The sequence below is a fragment of the Bison bison genome, unplaced genomic scaffold, assembly GCF_000754665.1.
Source record: "Bison bison bison isolate TAMUID 2011002044 unplaced genomic scaffold, Bison_UMD1.0 scf7180017864053, whole genome shotgun sequence".
Classification (NCBI taxonomy): Eukaryota; Metazoa; Chordata; class Mammalia; order Artiodactyla; family Bovidae; genus Bison; species Bison bison.
Genome location: NW_011494625.1, coordinates 780,262 through 798,471, shown reverse-complemented (window position 1 = coordinate 798,471; position 18,210 = coordinate 780,262). Strand labels below are relative to the sequence as shown.

At 46.6% G+C, this 18,210-nt stretch overlaps 1 protein-coding gene across 2 annotated transcripts in view; it reads right to left on the bottom strand.

The window, feature by feature from the left end:
- The window catches only part of FARS2 (phenylalanyl-tRNA synthetase 2, mitochondrial), a 302,230-nt gene that overhangs the window by 134,441 nt on the left and 149,579 nt on the right, over positions 1–18,210 (bottom strand). For both annotated transcript variants that reach the window (XM_010835831.1, XM_010835830.1), the window contains one exon: positions 9,083–9,243. In XM_010835831.1, coding sequence (XP_010834133.1) covers positions 9,083–9,243 — 161 coding nt within the window. The remainder of the gene's footprint in view (positions 1–9,082; positions 9,244–18,210) is intronic.

The window sequence follows — 18,210 nt, the reverse complement described above, 5'->3', positions numbered from 1 at the left end:
AAACAGTGTCAGACTTTACTTTTTGGGGCTCCAAAATCACTGCAGATGGTGACTGCAGCCATGAAATTAAAAGACACTTACTCCTTGGAAGGAAAGTTATGACCAACCTAGATAGCATATTCAAAAGCAGAGACGTTACTTTGCCAACAAATGTCCGTCTAGTCAAGGCCATGGTTTTTCCGGTGGTCATGTATAGATGTGAGAGTTGGACTGTAAAGAAAGCTGAGTGCCGAAGAATTGATGCTTTTGAAGTGCGGTGTTGGAGAAGACGCTTGAGAGTCCCTTGGACTGCAAGGAGATCCAACCAGTCCATTCTAAAGGAGATCAGTCCTGGGTGTTCATTGGAAGGACTGATGTTGAAGCTGAAACTCCAATACTTTGGCCACCTCATGCAAAGAGTTGACTCACTAGAAAAGACTCTGATCCTGGGAAGGATTACGGGCAGGAGGACAAGGCGACGACAGAGGATGTGATGGCTGGATGGCATCACCGATTCGATGGACGTGAGTTTGAGTGAACTCCGGGAGATGGTGATGGACAGGGAGGCCTGAAAGTTAAGTCGCTCAGTCATGTCCGACTCTTTGCAACCTCCTGGACTGTAGCCTACCAGGCTCCTCTGTCCATTGGATTCTCCAGGCAAGAATACTGGAGTGGGTTGCCATTTCCTTCTCCAGGGCATCTTCCTGACCCAGGGATTGAACCTGGGTCTCCCGCACTGGAGGCAAACGCTTTAACCTCTGAGCCACCAGGGAAGTCAAGGACAGGGAGGCCTGGCGTGCTGTGATTCATGGGGTCGCAAAGAGTCTGACACGACTTAGCGACTGAACTGAACTGAACCATCACAGTCACCCATAGCAGACTGTGGCCGGACCTCGAGAATGGCCGGCAGCTCTTTCGTCACCAAGGCCGGGACTGAGTGACCAGCAGCCCTTGGGAGACTGGCTTAAGACAAAAGAAATGGTCAACAGGTACGTAGAAAGATGCTGAACATCACAGATCATTAAGGAAACGCATCAAAACACAATGAGATATAACTTCACGCTTACTGGGATGGCTACTATATTAAAAAAGACAGAAGATAATAATTTTTGGCAAACAAGGGAAATTGGAACTGTGCTCTGTCGGTGGCAATGTAACATGGTGCAGCCGTGGTGGGAAGCAGTGTGACAGTTCATCAAAAGACCTAAAAAGAGAATTAGTCTATGATCCAGCAATCCCACGTCTGGGGAAGAGTTCCCAAGAGAATTGAAAGTGGGGTCTTGAAGAGATAACTATATCCCTATGTTTATAGTGGGATTGTTTCACAACAGTCAAAGGGTAGGGGGCAACTCAAGTGTCCAACCACAGATGAAGGAATAAGCAAAACACGTCACAAAAAGATGCACACAGATGAACTCCCTACAGTGATCAATTCAAAGAGAAAGGAAATGAAGTGGGTTCCAAGGCCTGTGAGGTAGGGGGTTGTTGTTGTTACTCGCTCAGTCGTGTCTGACTCTTTTGTGATCACCTGGACTGCAGCCGGCCAGGCTCCTCTGTCCATGGGATTTTCCAGGCAAGAATACTGGAGTGGGTTGCCATTCCCTTCTCCAGGGGATCTTCCCAACCATGGGATTGAACCATGGGATCTCCTGCATTGGCAGGCAGGTTCTTTACCATCTGAGTCCCCGGGGAAGCCCTCAAAATATACTAAAGTGTTTGTAAATTTTAAGTCATTTATGATAAAAACTCTTAGCAAACTAGAAATAGAAGGAAATATCCCTAATTTGATTTAAAAAAAAAAAAAAGCTTTACAAAAAAAACCTACAGCAATCACTTTAAATAAATACTTATTCACAAACTTTCAAGATCAGACATTTAATTAGGCTTTAATTTTACATCATCACAGTTCATTTGGTTCAATCTCCCCAGTTCAGTCTACTCCAATAAGAATCAAAGGATCATTCAGGGCAAAGTGACTTTTTCACAGTCAGTAGCTGATAAATTGCCTTTTCCACTTAGATCTGCAAACCCCTGCAATTCGTTTTTGAATAATTAGGAGTCTGGGGTCGAATTTCATTTTTTTTCCCATATGGATTCTCAATTATCCGTGCTTGGTTTGCACAGACGTCGCCTCCTCCTGTGGGTTCTATAGTGCAGGCCATGTCAGGAGGCCAGAAATAATACAAAGCTGTGTTTCTGGGCTCCCGACTGCCTTTCACGGGCCTCTGTGTCTGCCTTGGCTTGGGTCCACACTCTTACAATTACTGTAAAAAAGACTTGACATCAGAGAAGCAAGTCCTTCAGCTTAGTTATTTGGCTGTTTTGGATTCTCTGCATTGCAATACACATTGTAGAATATGCTCATCAAATTCCTCATTAAATCTCCCTGAATTTCTACTTCTTTATTTAAAATTTAATTTTTAAATTTTCTATAGAACAATAACTGATTTACAATGTTGCATTAGTTCCAGGTGGTGAATTTCTATTTTTTAGCTACTGTGGCTGTCCAGTGTCATTTTGAAGCAATCCTACAAACTTTATATATATATATATATATGCAAACTGCAGTAATAACCTGAGGATGGCAAACATCAAACCAAAGGCAGAGGTCACCTCTGGGGAAGAAAGCAGGAAGAGGGGTCCATCAGGGAGGCATGGGTGTGTCAAATACATTTCAAATGCTTTTCTTCTTTACAGGGATCTGTGGTAAATCCCAGCATATTTGCTGGGTGGAGGGTACACAGTTCTATGTTATTAAAAAGTCAAATCAGAAAAATAAATGTTTGTATGTTTAGAAGATTTCATAATATTAAAAATGAATACAGATAAATATACCATAGCTACTTGCTCTTCATCCACTGATTAAACAAGAGTTCACACTCTGCCGAACGGACTCTACAAGGGTCATCTATTTATAATCCACTATCCTTGGTCGTGAATTACAGTCTCTGATTGTAATTTATAAATCTCACAGGGAGGCCCTTGAGAAAATAAATTCTTCCCTCAAATGGAAAGAAAACATTTGATTCATTACTCAGCCAAGTGATGGAAGGAATAATTAAGCTATCCACAATATAAATGAATGCTTATGTTAACCATTCTTCATTTTTAAGATCACAAGATTATACATACAAAACGCCAACTGAAGTGCACAGTTGAAAAAAAAAAAAAAAGCTGTGTGATAATGGAATCACAAAGTAATTCTCATTTCTCAGTCTAAATACAGGCTGACTTTAAGTTACAGATGAACCCAAATGCTTCCTTCATCCTGTGAATAACGGAGTTATTCAGTTACTTGGTTCAGCTCACCACTAACTGAAACTGTGAGGAGTTTTGTTTCTCCTTTCATTCAGGATGAGGCAAATTAGACATACACAACAACACGCTTACCTTTCATGACTAATAACTTAGCAACGTAAATTACTTCGGTTTTATTCGCTCCCCAGAACATTAATAAAAACCTTGAAATTTCCACCTGAACTGGCTCTGGTATTCCAATGATTGCTCCGAGAGGCACATCCCAGGCTGAGCCCCTTGAGGTCGGCAGTCCAGCCTTTTCCCTTTGGCCACTGTAAGTTAACTCAGGTGCACGTGCCCGGACGACCTGGATTTCTACACTGTTTCAAACAGAGAAAATCACATCCCATAGCCACATCCTGTCCACGCCTCCCATGCCACTGACGTAGGAAAACAGGCACAGCCAGGTCCAGGCAAGGGGAGCATTATGGCTTCCCAGGTGGCTCAGATGGTAGAGAGTCTGACTGCGGTGCAGGAAACCCAGGCTCAATCCCTGGGGCAGGAAGAGGCCCCAGAGAAGCAAATGGCAACCCACTCCAGTATTCTTGCCCTGGTGGGCTACAATCCATGCTTAAGGTAAGACTGCTGTTGATGCTGCTACTAAGTCGCTTCAGTCGTGTCCAACTCTGTGCGACCCCAAAGATGGCAGCCCACTAGGCTCCTCTGTCCCTGGGATTCTCCAGGCAAGAATACTGGAGTGGGTTGCCATTTCCTTCTTCAATGCATGAAAGTGAAAAGTGAATGTGAAGCCGCTCAGTCCTGGTAGGACTGGGCCTTCCTTAATTTGGATTCCCCAGTGGTTCTAGTGGTAAAGAATCTGCCTGCAATGCAAGAGATTCAAAAGACACAAGTTTGCTCCCTGGGTCGGGAAGACAGCCCCTGGAGGAGGAAATGACAGCCCACTCCGGTATTCTTCCCTGGAAAATCCCAAGGACAGAGGAGCCTGGCGGGCTGCAGTCCACGCGGTCACAACAGTCGGACGCGACTGAGCATGCACGCACCTGGTGGTGTCGACAAACAGGAAGCTGTTGGACAGCTTCGTTGGGTTAATGGCCAGAAAGTTGTAACAAGGATGTTGAACGTGTGTGCATATAAAGGTCACACAACGTAACTGTCCAATCTTTACCAGAAGATCTGAGGACCTCACTCTTACTGTTTTAAAAGTGCATTAAATAAGGAAGAAATGTGTGGTGGCTGCCCTTTATTTTGCTTTCACAAAGATAAAAAGCAGTCATAAATCCACAAGCCTCTGACGACAGAGGCCCCGGGACAGACACAGGGTCACAATCCAACGGGACTCAACAGACCGAGGGTCCGTGAAACATCCTCACACCCAAGGCGGGCAAAGCAAGGCGGAGGTGGAAACCGGGCAGGAAGGGCAGGAGTCACGAGGGGACCGTGGCCGCCTCGCCCAGTGGCTGTGGAGGTCGGGACAGCAGGAGCACCAGTCAGCATGGACGAGATGCTCACTGCGATGAAGGCTTTACATAAATGCACCAGGACGGCTCCCATGGCAAATGGGTCCATCCTGCTCGCTGCATCTCTCCACGTCCAACTGTCAACAATGACTACAGGGCACAAACAAATGGTCCTGTGGCTGGTCATCTCCCCCAGCGCCTGTGATTTTCTATGACTTTCTTCTAGGATAAATATCCTCCTTCCTGCAGAAGAAAAATATTTATGTGCTTTTTTTGGGGAGGCGAGATGGAAAAAAATGCACAGGGAAACAGTGGGAAGAAAAATGAGATCCACTAATTTCACCACAACATAATGAAGCTGATGGGATTCTCGAAGCTGGATTTATCTGGGAAGAGAATGAGGAAACACCGCATAATCCTGCACTGAGTCTCTACCAGACAACATTTATGGTAATGACAGAGAAACCGGATCTAGGAACTATTCCAAGTCCCGGAGATTAGCAAGTAATCACAGGCTCAAGTCCTGATACAATTCTGGAGAGACGTGGAAGGATTCCGAGAATTAACTAGCAAAATAGGATTAAAAAAAGATGAAAATTTTGATCCCTGCCTACACTGGTCAGTATTAGCAAAACTCTACATTCACCTGTGTGCAGCCCTTCACTGCACTTCATATTACTTATAATTTTGTTGTTTAGTAGCTCAGTCATGTCCGACTCTTTTGCGACTCCATGGACTGTAGCCCACCAGTCTCCTCTGTCCATGGGATTTCCCAGGCAAGAATACTGGAGTGGGTTGCCATTTCCTTCTCCAGGGGATCTCCCCAACCCAGGGGTGGAACCGTGTCTTCTGCACTGCAGGTGGATTCTTTATCACTGAGACATGGGGGAAGCCATCTCTTGATAAATCTGTCTCCTTTTCCAGATTGAAAACAGCTTGAAGTCAGAAACTGTCCATTTCATCTCATTGAATCCAGAGCAGTGCTTCGTCTAGGAAACGAGATTTTACCAGTTCAATACTAGGAGCTCCCTGGAGTCGGCTTTAGTGAAAATCCTAGCTCTGTGACTTGCTAGCAGAGTTCTTGGGGCTGAGTTCCTTGTTGGTTCCAAGGCTCAAGTTTCACTGTCTATACAATGGGCTAATAGACTTCACCCCCAGCAGATCCTGAAGAATGAGAGCTATGATACAGGCAAACTATCTGGTCCCAGGACTTGAACCCAGCACCCAAAAAATGACAAGTGTCATAAGGCACTAAATAAATTAATGCACAGACTACGGGGCCCTGAACCATGACCGTGGGAAGACACAAAATAAGGGGAAACGGCCAACCTTGGCCGGAAGAAACTCGCAGTCGTCCCACAGCAGTGCTCGCAGCTGATGCCTGGTACCCCAGGGAGACCAGCGACCGACTGATGGCTTCCCAGGAGTCTAACTACGACCGGCCTCAGAGACGACGGGCAACAGGAGACCCACCTCTCACCATCACTGAATGGCTGGCATCGGCCAACGCTTTGTGCCTTCAGACTCAGCCTCACCATCGTTTATAATCATGTTACATGTTCTTCCTCAGACAGGCCAACGTCAGTAAGTGACAAAGGAGTCCCTACTTCCTTCATGTATAGACCCATGACCACTCCACACAAATGGTCAGAAACTGCTCACACTTTCATATTATCTATCTTTCTTACGCCTAACGACAAAATCTCCTCTATTCTATCTGAAGCAAGCAATTTGCCATGATGGAAATGGAACAGAAAAAGGTATATGCAGACCTTCCCTGGTGGTCCAGTGGCTAAGACTCTGCGCTCCCAAGCAAGGGGGGCCTGGGTTCAATCCCTGGTCAGGGAACAAGAGTCCACACACCACAGCTGAAGACCCCACGTGCCACAGCTAAGGCCCGGCGCAGCTAAATGAACAAACAAACAATGCTTTGTTTAAAAAAGGAAAAGTGTATGTGATGGGCTGAACAACGACCCCCAAAGATGTCCACTTCCTCATCCGAGGAACCCGTGGATCTGTTACCTGACACTCCAAGACTACTTCACGGATGCGGCGAAGAAAACATCTTAGTGCGTAGAGATAAGCTTGTCGCAAGGGCCCTTGTGAGAAGAGACAAATGCGTAGAGGGAAGGCAGAGCGGCCACATAGGGAAGGAAAGGTAGGGACGCGGTGCGATGCAGTCAGGGGTCAAGGATCGAGGTCCGCCCAGAAGCTGACCCAGGCAGGAGGAGGGGAGGGTCTCCCCTGGAGCCTCTGGGGGCCCCGCCCCGCTGCCCCTGAGCCTGAGCCTGGCAGACTGACTGAATTCCTGACCTCCGGGGCTGTAAAATAAGAGAGATGTATGGGTTGAACCTGCTAGCTTTGTGGTAATTTGTAACGTTAGCCACGGGAAACTGACACAATATAGTCAATAGATACTAATTATAAGGGAGTCATTAGGAAGTAGCTCTCTGTGATCTATAATTCACAAAGCATTTTACAGAGATCTACTGTCTCAGCTATCACATCCTAACCGCCCCACCCTCCTCCGCCAGAAGTTAAGTTTCTTACACAAACTTAAGGAGACGCAAAATCCAGTTCGACTCCTGGTCATGACAAAGGGATCTGGCTTCACTGCCTTCGCTGCCTGCCCGGGGAGAGGGTAAGGCTTCCTGAGGATACGTGTTGCCAACATTTAAAAACGAAGACGAGTAAAGAAGCAGCAAAATGTGACCCATTACTAAGAAGAAAAGAAGACTAAAAGGAGAACAACAGAGAACTGAAAGCTCGGAAATAACAGACCAAGACTTAAAAATCACCGTCATGAACAGGCTGAAGAATTTAAGGGAAACTGTACAAAATGGATGAAGAGATGGAGCATTTCATCAGTCAAAAGGATGCAAGTAGAAACTGGAGAAATGATGAGTACAAAGTTGGAATGAAAACTCGCTGGAGGGGCTTAGTGGTTACGTGGATGCAACAGAGAAGACGAGGAAACCCAAAGATAAGACGAGAAAAACTACCCACGATAAAGCACACAGTGGGGAAAAAGTCAACAATAAAAAGCACACCCTGGGCATCAGAGTTCTGTGGCACAAACCCAAATGTGCTGATACACACGTAGTCACAGTCTGAAAGGCATAGAAAGAAAGAAAGAATTGTTGGAAGAGAGGTGAGGCTTTTCAAAAAGGGTTGAAAAGCACTAATTCAACACACTGAAGCCCCAAGCAAGATAACAGACAGAAAGTCACACACAGGTCAACCTGCCAAAAACCAAAGTGAAAAGATAGAGGCAACGAAATGACACATTTTAAAGAACTAAGAGGAAAAAATAGAGCAAGCACAAATATTGGCAACCTGGACACCTATATCCATGGAAAATATTACTAATATAAAATAAAGATGAAACAAAGGCATTTCCAAACAAAAGCCGGGAAAATTCACGCTGCACTACGAGAAACGGTAAAGCAAGTCCTTCAGACTTACAGAAAATGATTACTGAAAAAAGTCATGAAGGGCAGTGAGGAATGGGCAGATATCAAGAAAAATACATTTTTAAATTTCTTTGAAGGACAATGGCTATTTGAAGCAAATAGAGCAATGTATTGTGGGATTATACTATACAGAGAAATAAAATATGACAGTAATAATACAAGAAAAAGAGTAAACAGAATCAGTATTGTAACATTATATGTTTCATGGAGTTGTAGTACTCTTTGGTTACTCACAGTAAAGTGTGATGAGTTAATTATGCCTACTGTAATGTAGAATAACCACTTAAAAATAATATAAAATTGAGAAACTAAACAGCAATAGAGTAATAAAATATAATACAAACAACCCCCCACACAAAACCTCAATTTCCAAATAAAGAAAAAGAACAGAAAAGGAAAATGGATAAGAATTAAAGATATAATAAAAATTAACCCCAAGAATATCCCATGTAATATACTGAGTGTAACAAAGAGTCAACACCCCAATTAAATATGGGTTTACAAAAGACCCAGATGTTTACAAGAGACATGCTTTTAATATAAAGACAGAAACTGAAAATAAAATGATGAAAAAAATGCACATTTCAAACACTAATCGTAAGAAAATCAATGTGTCTAGATTAGCATAAAAAAAAAAAAAACCAAAAAACTGAACTGTAAAAGTATCATCAGTGATAAAGATGGATATTTCATGAAAAACAGACATTAATGAACCCAAAGTTGGTTCCCTGCTTAGACTAACAGGCTTGATAAATCCCCTTTTATCAGTATATAATTTTAGAAGGTCCATGGATCTCGTGTGTTTATGAATCTCTATTGAAAACACTTTCCAAGGTCACATTACCTTTAAACTCACTGGTACTCTTTACGGCGCGTGACCCATCACCGTGCTCACGGGACGCCTGCCGCACTCACCTGGAACGTCACCTTCTGGTTGATGTCCGGCACGCGGAACTGCTTCAGGAAGCGCTCATCCTGACTCCAGAAGAGGCGGATGTCGGGGATGTCGTAGAGGATCATGGCCAGCCGCTCCAGCCCCAGCCCGAAGGCCCAGCCGATCCGGTCCTGAGCTCCGGCTGCAGTGGGGAGAGGAGACCAGAAAGAGGGTTAAAGGGCACGAGGGGCCACAGGTCCATCCCACTCCTGACACCCGGAAAGGACCTCAGCGGGTGGCGACCAGAGGCAAGGAGCGTTTACACAGTGAATGTTTATCATGAGCTTATAAAAAATGTCTATCTGAAAATGAGTATGTACTATGATACCACTCTTTAATATAGGGACAAATAAGGGTTGTAATGTAAAATAAAAATAATGATGATAAAGTGTGATGTTCAAAGATTATAAGGTTAATAGTTTTAAAATATGTTTAAAACATGTTTCTGAACTGTCTTCGCAAATTAATAAAAGATAGGTGGAATATTAATGTTGCTCTGTGAGTTAGACTTTTTCCTTAATTATTAAATCCTTTACATTTTATTATAAAATTTTTAGATAAAGCCAACCATCTGAGCCCAGCACCCACAGCTGAAAGAACAGTAGGTTTAGTGTATTTGAATCTATTTAACATGCAGCAGTTTTTAGTTCTTAGCTCTGCTTCTTTCATTCATTACCCTCCCCAGCTTCCTTATCCGCTGAAACTTTCCTAGAGCAAGATAAGAACGACATGCAGCCCCCAACGGTAGGTAAGAAAAAGAAAAACAACCTCATTATTCAGACAGGCAAAGAATAGGAAGATGTGCACAAAAAGGGAGAAAAAAAATGATTCTTAAGCAAATGAAAAGTTTACTTAAGAAAAACAAAAGTGTACCAGATTACCATTTTTTATTTATTTGACTGGCAAAAATAAAAACATCTCATCGCATACTTGACACCAAAGCCAAGGGAAACCACGGCCTTTCATATGCTGAGAGCAGGCACACGTGGGGGCTTTTCACCCCCAGACCCAAGGAGCATCACCCTGTTGCCGTCCTTAGTCACAGACACACCACTCTGCCACTTTGACCACCAGGCTGCTTCCCACGCACAGGAAGCCACGGATGTATAAGGCTGTTTACTGCAGCATTGTTTATAACAAGACAGTAAACAACCCAAGCGTCCATGAAGGACGCGGCTTGAATAAACCCCACTATATCCATACGGTGGAATATTATGGATAGAAAAAAAAAGCAGTAGCCGTCTGTCCTTTTAGGGGAAGTAACTGGGCGAATGGAGAACAGGCTTTTATATACGCCTTTTATATAACGCGTGAGAAGAAACATTTCAGATAAAAATTCTCACGGCTGAATGAAATAACTTCTGTCTATTCCGGCGAGGTTATAAGAACAAAGGGCCTCCCCTGTGAAGCTAGTGGTAAAGAACCCACCTGTTAATGCAGGAGACCTAAGAGAGGCAGGTTCAATCCCTGGGTTGGGAAGATGCCCTGGAGGAGGCCACAGTAACCCACCCCAGGATTCTTGCCTGGAGGATCCCATGGACAGAGGAACCTGGAGGGCTATAGTCCATGGGGTTGACACGACTGAAGGGACTAAGCAGGCCCGCATCATATTTGAAAGGTAACCAAGAGATGCATTTAGGACACGACTGAAGGGACTAAGCAGGCCCGCATCATATTTGAAAGGTAACCAAGAGATGCATTTAGGAAGATCACACTATACAAAAAGTCAGGGTGGGTGTGACGCGGGGGCCTCCTGGCTGCCAATGAGGACAGGCCTGAGAGGACCCCGGACGCAGAGCAGCGAGGGGCCATCCCGTCAGCACCTAAGACCGCAGCACGTCGTACGTGAACGCTCAAGGACGAGGCCCTCAGGAGGAGCAGCCTCCAGCTTCCTCCACTGCCCACCACCTCTGACTCACACTCATTCTTACTGCAAAGCCTGCTGCTGACGGCCAATCACCAGGAAGGGCTGCAAGGAAGGACGTCTATGGGCTGAGCTGCATCAAATTCTATTTTTGAAACACTTTGCTTTGGTCCCATTGAGATCTGCCTCTTCTGAACTGCACCCCTGCAAAATGGCAACCCACTCCAGGATTCTTACCTGGAGAATCCCATGGACAGATGAGCCTGGCGGGCTGCAGTCCATAGGGTTGCAAGAGTTGGACACGACTGAGCAACTAAACCACCACCTCTGAGCTGTCTGGCCCATCACGTTCGGAAGGTGCAGGAGCTCCTTGTCCAGAGTGCTGGTCACTAGGTCACTGAGTCGTCCCTACAAGTCTTCATGAAATAAACTGATCTCAGGTCTGAGAAAATGCTAACAGGAAAAGCTTCTTTTCTTCTCCCAAACAACTGGATCGTTTTCACTGTGAGGGTATCTCGACTTTACATAACTGATGCTCACTCCTCACTCCGCCCCGTGGAAGCGCACAGCCATCCTTACGGGTCACCTCTGAGAATGGTGACGCGGCCCCGTGCATCTCTCGCTCCAGTTCCACTTTCTTATCCTTACATCCTCTTCGTCCTGATTATCTGAACTACTTATTCTATCCTCCTGCACATACTTTTACACGGCACCTCAATTCTTTATGGGAGAGAGAGAGCCGTAACTAACCAGACACTCGGAGGCACCGTCATCTGGGCAGGTCTAATTCTCAGGCCTTTGGCACTCCTCAGTGGTAATCTGTTGCCAGGTGCTCCTGGGCTGACAGGGGTTTAAGGCAGCGTTTTTTTTTTTTTCCTTTTTTTCTACATTCCAGAACTGGAAGTTCCAGTAAACGAAAATCTCTGGAGCAGAAAACTGACTGGAAAGAAGCACCCTCAGTTAAATAGAACGTTCCAGATGGGAGGCAGTTAGATGTCCTCCTCCTCCTCCTCCTCCTCCTCTTCCTGCTTTTGAACTTCCCATCTCCGGACTCCTATCTCATATGATTTCAGTTTTATACGGAAGCTGACCTTCTTAGAAGGATTTTCAGCAATGAATCCCCTTACTCTGCTCTGTTTTCTTCAGAGAACACCACCTTCTAAGACTCTACAACTTTTCACATTTGTCACGTTTACTGTTTGCTGTCGGATTCTGTGGGCAGCGTCTGATCCGCGGGCTGGGAATGGGGGCTGGCTTCCATCACTGACACCCCTGGGGGGCTGGACCAGCTTCCCGCGCGCATACAAGGGCTCACACACGGAGAGGAAAGGAGTGAGCAACAGGAAACAGGGCTCAGAGACTTTTCCACTTTTTAACTTATTGACTTCATTTAAACGGGTTATGTTAATGGAAGAATTTCATACTTAAAAATGAAGTTTTTGATACAGGCAGTGACTTTAAATCCGTGAGAGAGTTTATCTATCACAGTATGAGGCGATATGCGAGATGCTATTTCTGAAAAGACACCTCAGAAAGAAGCGACTGGGACTCAAAAGAAGGAGTAACAGGAAAACAGAATGCCCTGTCCCCTCCCCTTGCCTTCTTCACCGTCACCGGCCTCGTCCAGACAAGCCAGTGGCAGGCCTGGGCCGTGGCTTCCGGGACCCAGCATCTGAGCTGCTTCTGCACCAACCCCTCCTCCTCCATCTCACTGTCTTCCCCCGTGACTGAACCCTGCACCCCACGTTTCCTCTCACAGGCTGCTCTGCTGCAAAAGTGAAAACTGTGTTAGTCGCTCCATCATGTCTGACTCTTTGTGATCCCGTGGACTGCAGCCTGCCAGGCTCCTCTGTCCATGGGATTCTCCAGGCAGGAACACTACAGTGGATTGCCATGCCCTCCTCCAGGGAATCTCAGGGATCGAACCCAGATCTCCTGCATTGCAGGCAGATTCTTTATTGTCTGAGCCACCTGGCAAAGCCCAGGGTCAAATTAAAACTTTTAACCATTACATACTGGAAAGATATTTTTATTAAGTACTTCCCTGTCAATAGCGGCTGATTTGTAGGAATTCTTTGGCTCAATGAAATGACACTTTCCCAAAATAACTGTGACAAGAAACGCTGAAACAACCTAGCAATTAGTATTCATATTTTATAGGACTTTACCAGTTACAAAGTACTTCACCTCAATTATCTTGACTCTGATCCTCACAACGACCCTAGAGGGGATGTCAGACTGGTATTCTTAGCTATGTTTAAAAAATAAACACCACTTTAGCAAGATCACAGACACTGGGACTCAAATCTACCTTTTATTTATTTTTTTTACGTCAAGTATATATCCAATGAAACATTAACTTCAAGAGGCTCTGTTCAAAGTATTTCAAAACATAAGAGACTTCCGTTCCAATTATGCTTATGTTTGTGTGCTTTTTGCTTTGTAACTGCTCGTTTCCTGATGGACTTAGTCATTATTCCATGAAAGCTACTAAAATGATTTGCATAAGTAGTTGCTTAAAAATATCAGCAGGCTTTTCTGAAGGCTTTTCGTCACTCTGAGCGTGCCTTTCACAGTGGTCCTGACCAGTACACACGGGGCCTGCGGCGTGAGCTGACAGGGCTCGTGTGGAGTAGCTGCTGGGGACAAAAAGCCTCCACTGCCCTTGACCGTTAGTTGTGAAGACAGCCACACAGGGACAGAAGCCCGCAGCATCCCAGTGTGACACACGCGTCCATAGGCAGGCCTGGGAAGGCCAGTGCAGCTACATAAATTCTGATTTCTTTCCCCCTGTCACAGACTGAGTCCTTGATCCCCCACGTTCCTGCTACAATTCTTGAGCCGCTTCCGCAGAGGCTTGTCACCGGATGATTGACTTTTCGAGCTGAGCCCAGAGACTGCTCTCCCGCCTGAGAACTTTCTCTAGGTGTGTTCGGCCTCGGCTCCGAGCGCTTCGGTCGGCAAGTCCTTCACACGGTCCAGAGGCGGCCCTCTTTGAAGAGAACTTTACCACGGGCGGGAACAGCCTGGGACTAGCCTCTACAGGCCACGAAAACTGTGTTCCTTCGTATGGTCTGAGCTGGGCTGGATTCTAATCAACATTGTAACGGAACCTTTTGTTGTTGTTGTTGTTGTTTTAATGGGTCATTTTTTAAGGAAGTTTTTCTTGTCTCCAGCTGCTCTACAATGTTGAGTTGGTTTCTGCTGTACAGTAAAGAGAGTCGGCTGCATGTACATACACCCCATCTTGTTTTTGGACTTCCTTCCCATTTCGGTCACCACAGAGCGTGGAGTCGCGGTCCCTGAGCTGTGTGTACAGAGGGGCCCATTAGTTCTCATTAGCGATTTTTGGCGCAAATGCTGACCAGCAGCGCCTGAACCAATGCCCCAGGGCAGGGTTGTGTCCAGCCAGAACGCTCCTCATAACGTCTCCAGTTCCCTTCAGGGACCTATGTCCGAAAAATCCACATCCTTCCCACAAGGGGGGAACACAAAGCAGCAGAGACATGAAACGGAGTTGAGTTGACCAAGCTGACGACAGTACAGGGTGGTCTAGAGCCTTTTGAAAATATCAAGGGAACAGCCTTGCCTTGCTTAGCATTTACGAAGAGTTAAAAACTAAAGAACAGCTCTAATACTTTGGCCACCTGATGTGAAGAGCCAACTCATTGGAAAAGACTCTGATGCTGGGAAAGACTGAGGGAGGGCAGGAAGAGAACAGGGTGACAGAGGATGAGATGGTTGGATGGCATCACCGACTCAGCTGACGGGAGTTTGAGCAAACTCTGAGAGATGGCAGAGGACAGAGGAGCTTGGCCCGCTGCAGTCCATGGGGACACAAAGAGCTGGACTCAACTCAGGGACTAAACAGTAACAACAAAAATCTAAATACATTAACTGGAGTATAACCCACCGACGACTCACATCCTACCTCCGATACCTCCCTTTGACTGGCCACCAAACGACAGCAGTTTTCTCCTTTAACCCTTTCCCTCCCATTTCAATCTAAGGCCCTAGAACTCAGGAGAATCAAGGACTACTGTGCAGCGCCCTGCCAGCACAGGTTTTCAGTGAGCAAACACTGGCCCCTTAACAGTTCACTAGCTTTGCTCATCTTCCATTGTTGAGGCAGAAGTTGCTTTTCTTTGAGTGCTGTTATTCTGTTTTGAATTGCCTGAATTACACACAGAACTTCAGGTAACAATATAATTCCACAATGTATATGGGAGACTTTATAAAAACCGAATCACATGTTACATGCACTAAGATGATCATCAATTACAATCACTTTCAACTAAATGGGGACTCTACATACACCAAGTTTCAGAATGTGATTGACCCACGTCCGTAACAGGTACTCAAGGAAGCCTGTCAAACTCCATGCAGAACGGTCAGTGCTGGGACACGCTTCCACCTGCTTCACAGATATTGTTAAGGTGCCTTATTAACAAGAGCCATCAAAACTGGGCCACAGGCAACAAGTCGCCTAGAACTGAGATGTCTTTCAGGAAGGAAGGAGCAGAAAGAGGGACTGTAACCCCGGGAGCCCAAATGGCGGGAGGGAGGCGGCCTTGGGCCAGCGCTGGCCTGCCCACAGATCCCACGGGCCTTGTGGCTCTGACTCCACTGACCATGAGTCAGATGCACAGGGAGGCTCCAAGTGGTGAGAGTAACCCAGCCCAGGCCCGGCTGCCAGGGGGAAGCCCCGTGGGAGAGTGTTCTCTTCCTTCTGAGTGTGGCGCGAATGCTAAGTCCCATCAGTCGTGTCCGACCTGTGACCCCAGGGGCTGTAGCCTCCCCCTCCAGGCTCCTCTGTCCATGGGATTCCCCAGGCGGTAATACTGGAGGGGATTGCCATGCCCTTCTCCAGAGGATCTTCCGGACTCAGGGATCAAACCCACATCTCCCGCACTACAGGCGGGTTCTTTATCACTGAGCCACCCAGGAAGCCCTTTAAACGTTCCACCCCCTTATTGAAACTCCTGGAGAATTAACTTCGATGCACTTATCTATTCCCTTCTGTTACAGAGCCAAGGAATAACCCTCCTGCCTTCTAGTCTGAAAGCTGTACCTTTACCTCTGTTAGAAAGACGGCGTTCCAAAATAAAAGTTAACAGTGCTCTATTTCTTGTCACACTTATAATTTTTTAACCGTGAAAGGAACTTAATTTAGAGTAAGTAATGCCACTGTCACTTAAATATACAAATGATAAAAGAAATGTCAGCAGCTCTAATTCCGTAATTCCCGAGTAATGACAATTAATGGAACCCTCTTTCCTGGTGGGAGTTGTTTTCGGCAGTAGATAAAGGAGCCACTGAGCCTTTTAAGATTTACTCTCATAACCAAATTGCATCTCTCTTCATCATTATCTGAAACATAATTAAAAGACGACATATAAAACAAACTAAAAATCCAACAGGATTCCATCCCCGGAGGAAAAGCTGAGAAGCACCTCTTTGCCTCCACTGAGACTGGCTGGAAACTCGCGTCCCTGACGTCAGCTCTGTTCTGCACCTGTCCACCCACAGCATCCACCTCCCCTGTCAACACACGAGAGCTGGATGAGCTCATCACTGGCTGGAATTGGGTAGATACTAATTGTGTCAGAGAAGGCGATGGCACCCCACTCCAGTACGCTTGCCTGGAAAATCCCATGGGCGGAGGAGCCGGGTAGGCTGCAGTCCATGGGGTCGCAGAGTCGGACACGACTGAGCGACTGAGCGACTTCACTTTCATGCATTGGAGAAGGAAATGGCAACCCACTCCAGTGTTCTTGCCTGGAGAATCCCAGGGACGGGGGAGCCTGGTGGGCTGCCGTCTATGGGGTCGCACTGAGTTGGACACGACTGAAGCAACGTGGCAGCAGCAGCATTAATTGGGTTGTTTCACTGCTGTGGATGTATTCTCTGACCTTTCCAAAAAGCGAACGAATCAATAGGAGAATCTTAGAAAGATGCTATTTCCTTCCTTGGCTTGCTCCCACAGTCTACAGTTTATAGAGTGGCATGCCTGTGGTCTCCACGGCAGGAGACCATCTCCTTAGTGACCACCTACACCCAGAGAAGAGTCAGCCTTTAAGGCGGGCCCGAACACACAGTTCAGTTCCCTTCAGGACTGCCAGGCTGACGCCAAGCTGTTTCTTTTTTCTTTTTGGCCATGCAGCGAGCGGGATCTTAGTCCTCTGAGGAAAAAAAGTCAGCATTTGGACACTGGCCACTCCCGGAAGCCACCACCGCCGCCGCGCTCCAGCTCTCCGGTGACAGAAGCCCTCTCCCGGCCTTGCCTCGCCTCGCCTCCCCCCTCCCCGCCCAGCGCTCCCCTCCGCTGCCCCCGCTCCCCGGTCACCACCTGCCAGCTCCCACCCCTGCACCCCGTTCTGAGCCCAGGGAGGGAAGCAGCGTTAAGCTGGACGGAAGACGGAAGCTGTGCCATCGGACCGGACCGCCCTTGCAAACGACCAAGAAGGCTGAGATCTGCTTGAAACCTCACCCTGAATGAGGAGGAAGATTAGACAGAACCTGCTGAAGGCAGTGGTGTGAAAAACAAAACTGGTTTAGGGTTTATTACACCTACTGAGTCCGGCTCATTGACTGCCGTGTTGTAAGTGGTTTACCTGTCCTTCCTTCTTCCTCCCCTCAGGCAAACGGCCTCCCGCGGTTCTCTGCCTCCCAGCCCCCAGACTTGCTCTTGCCTTCTCTGCCTCTAGGTAATGCAGATAGTCGAAATATTCAAATAGTTTATTCTGGACCCCAAAGAGAGTGGCGTATGGTATTAAACCGAAGGAAAGAGATGCGAATAGAACAAGGAAATAGGAGCACGGGAATTAAACGTGCCCACTGTCTCCCTTCTTCCCAAGGGATCCGAGGCATTTTTAGCCATTTGGATACAAAATTTGAGAGATAAAAGCAGATGGAGGGGGAACTTAAACGGACATGGGAACAGAGCTGGATAAAAATAAGCTATCGGTTGGCAAAGCTAAAAACACAGTCCCACGGGTGTAAGGACATGGAAGTTCTGTGACATAATGTGTGAATCAGACCAAATCGGTCATCGGAACGATGACACAGACTGTTCCTTTCATCAACAATCCGGCCGGTCACATCCAGGCTGGTGGGAAGGGTGTCTGTGGGGGAAACGCTCCATGGAAATCAAGCCCTGCGCCACCCTCTGCACCCTGGGCAGAGCCTGGGGGCCACGCGACCGAGCTCCAGCCCCTGGAACCGAAGTGGGTGGAAGCGAGACCC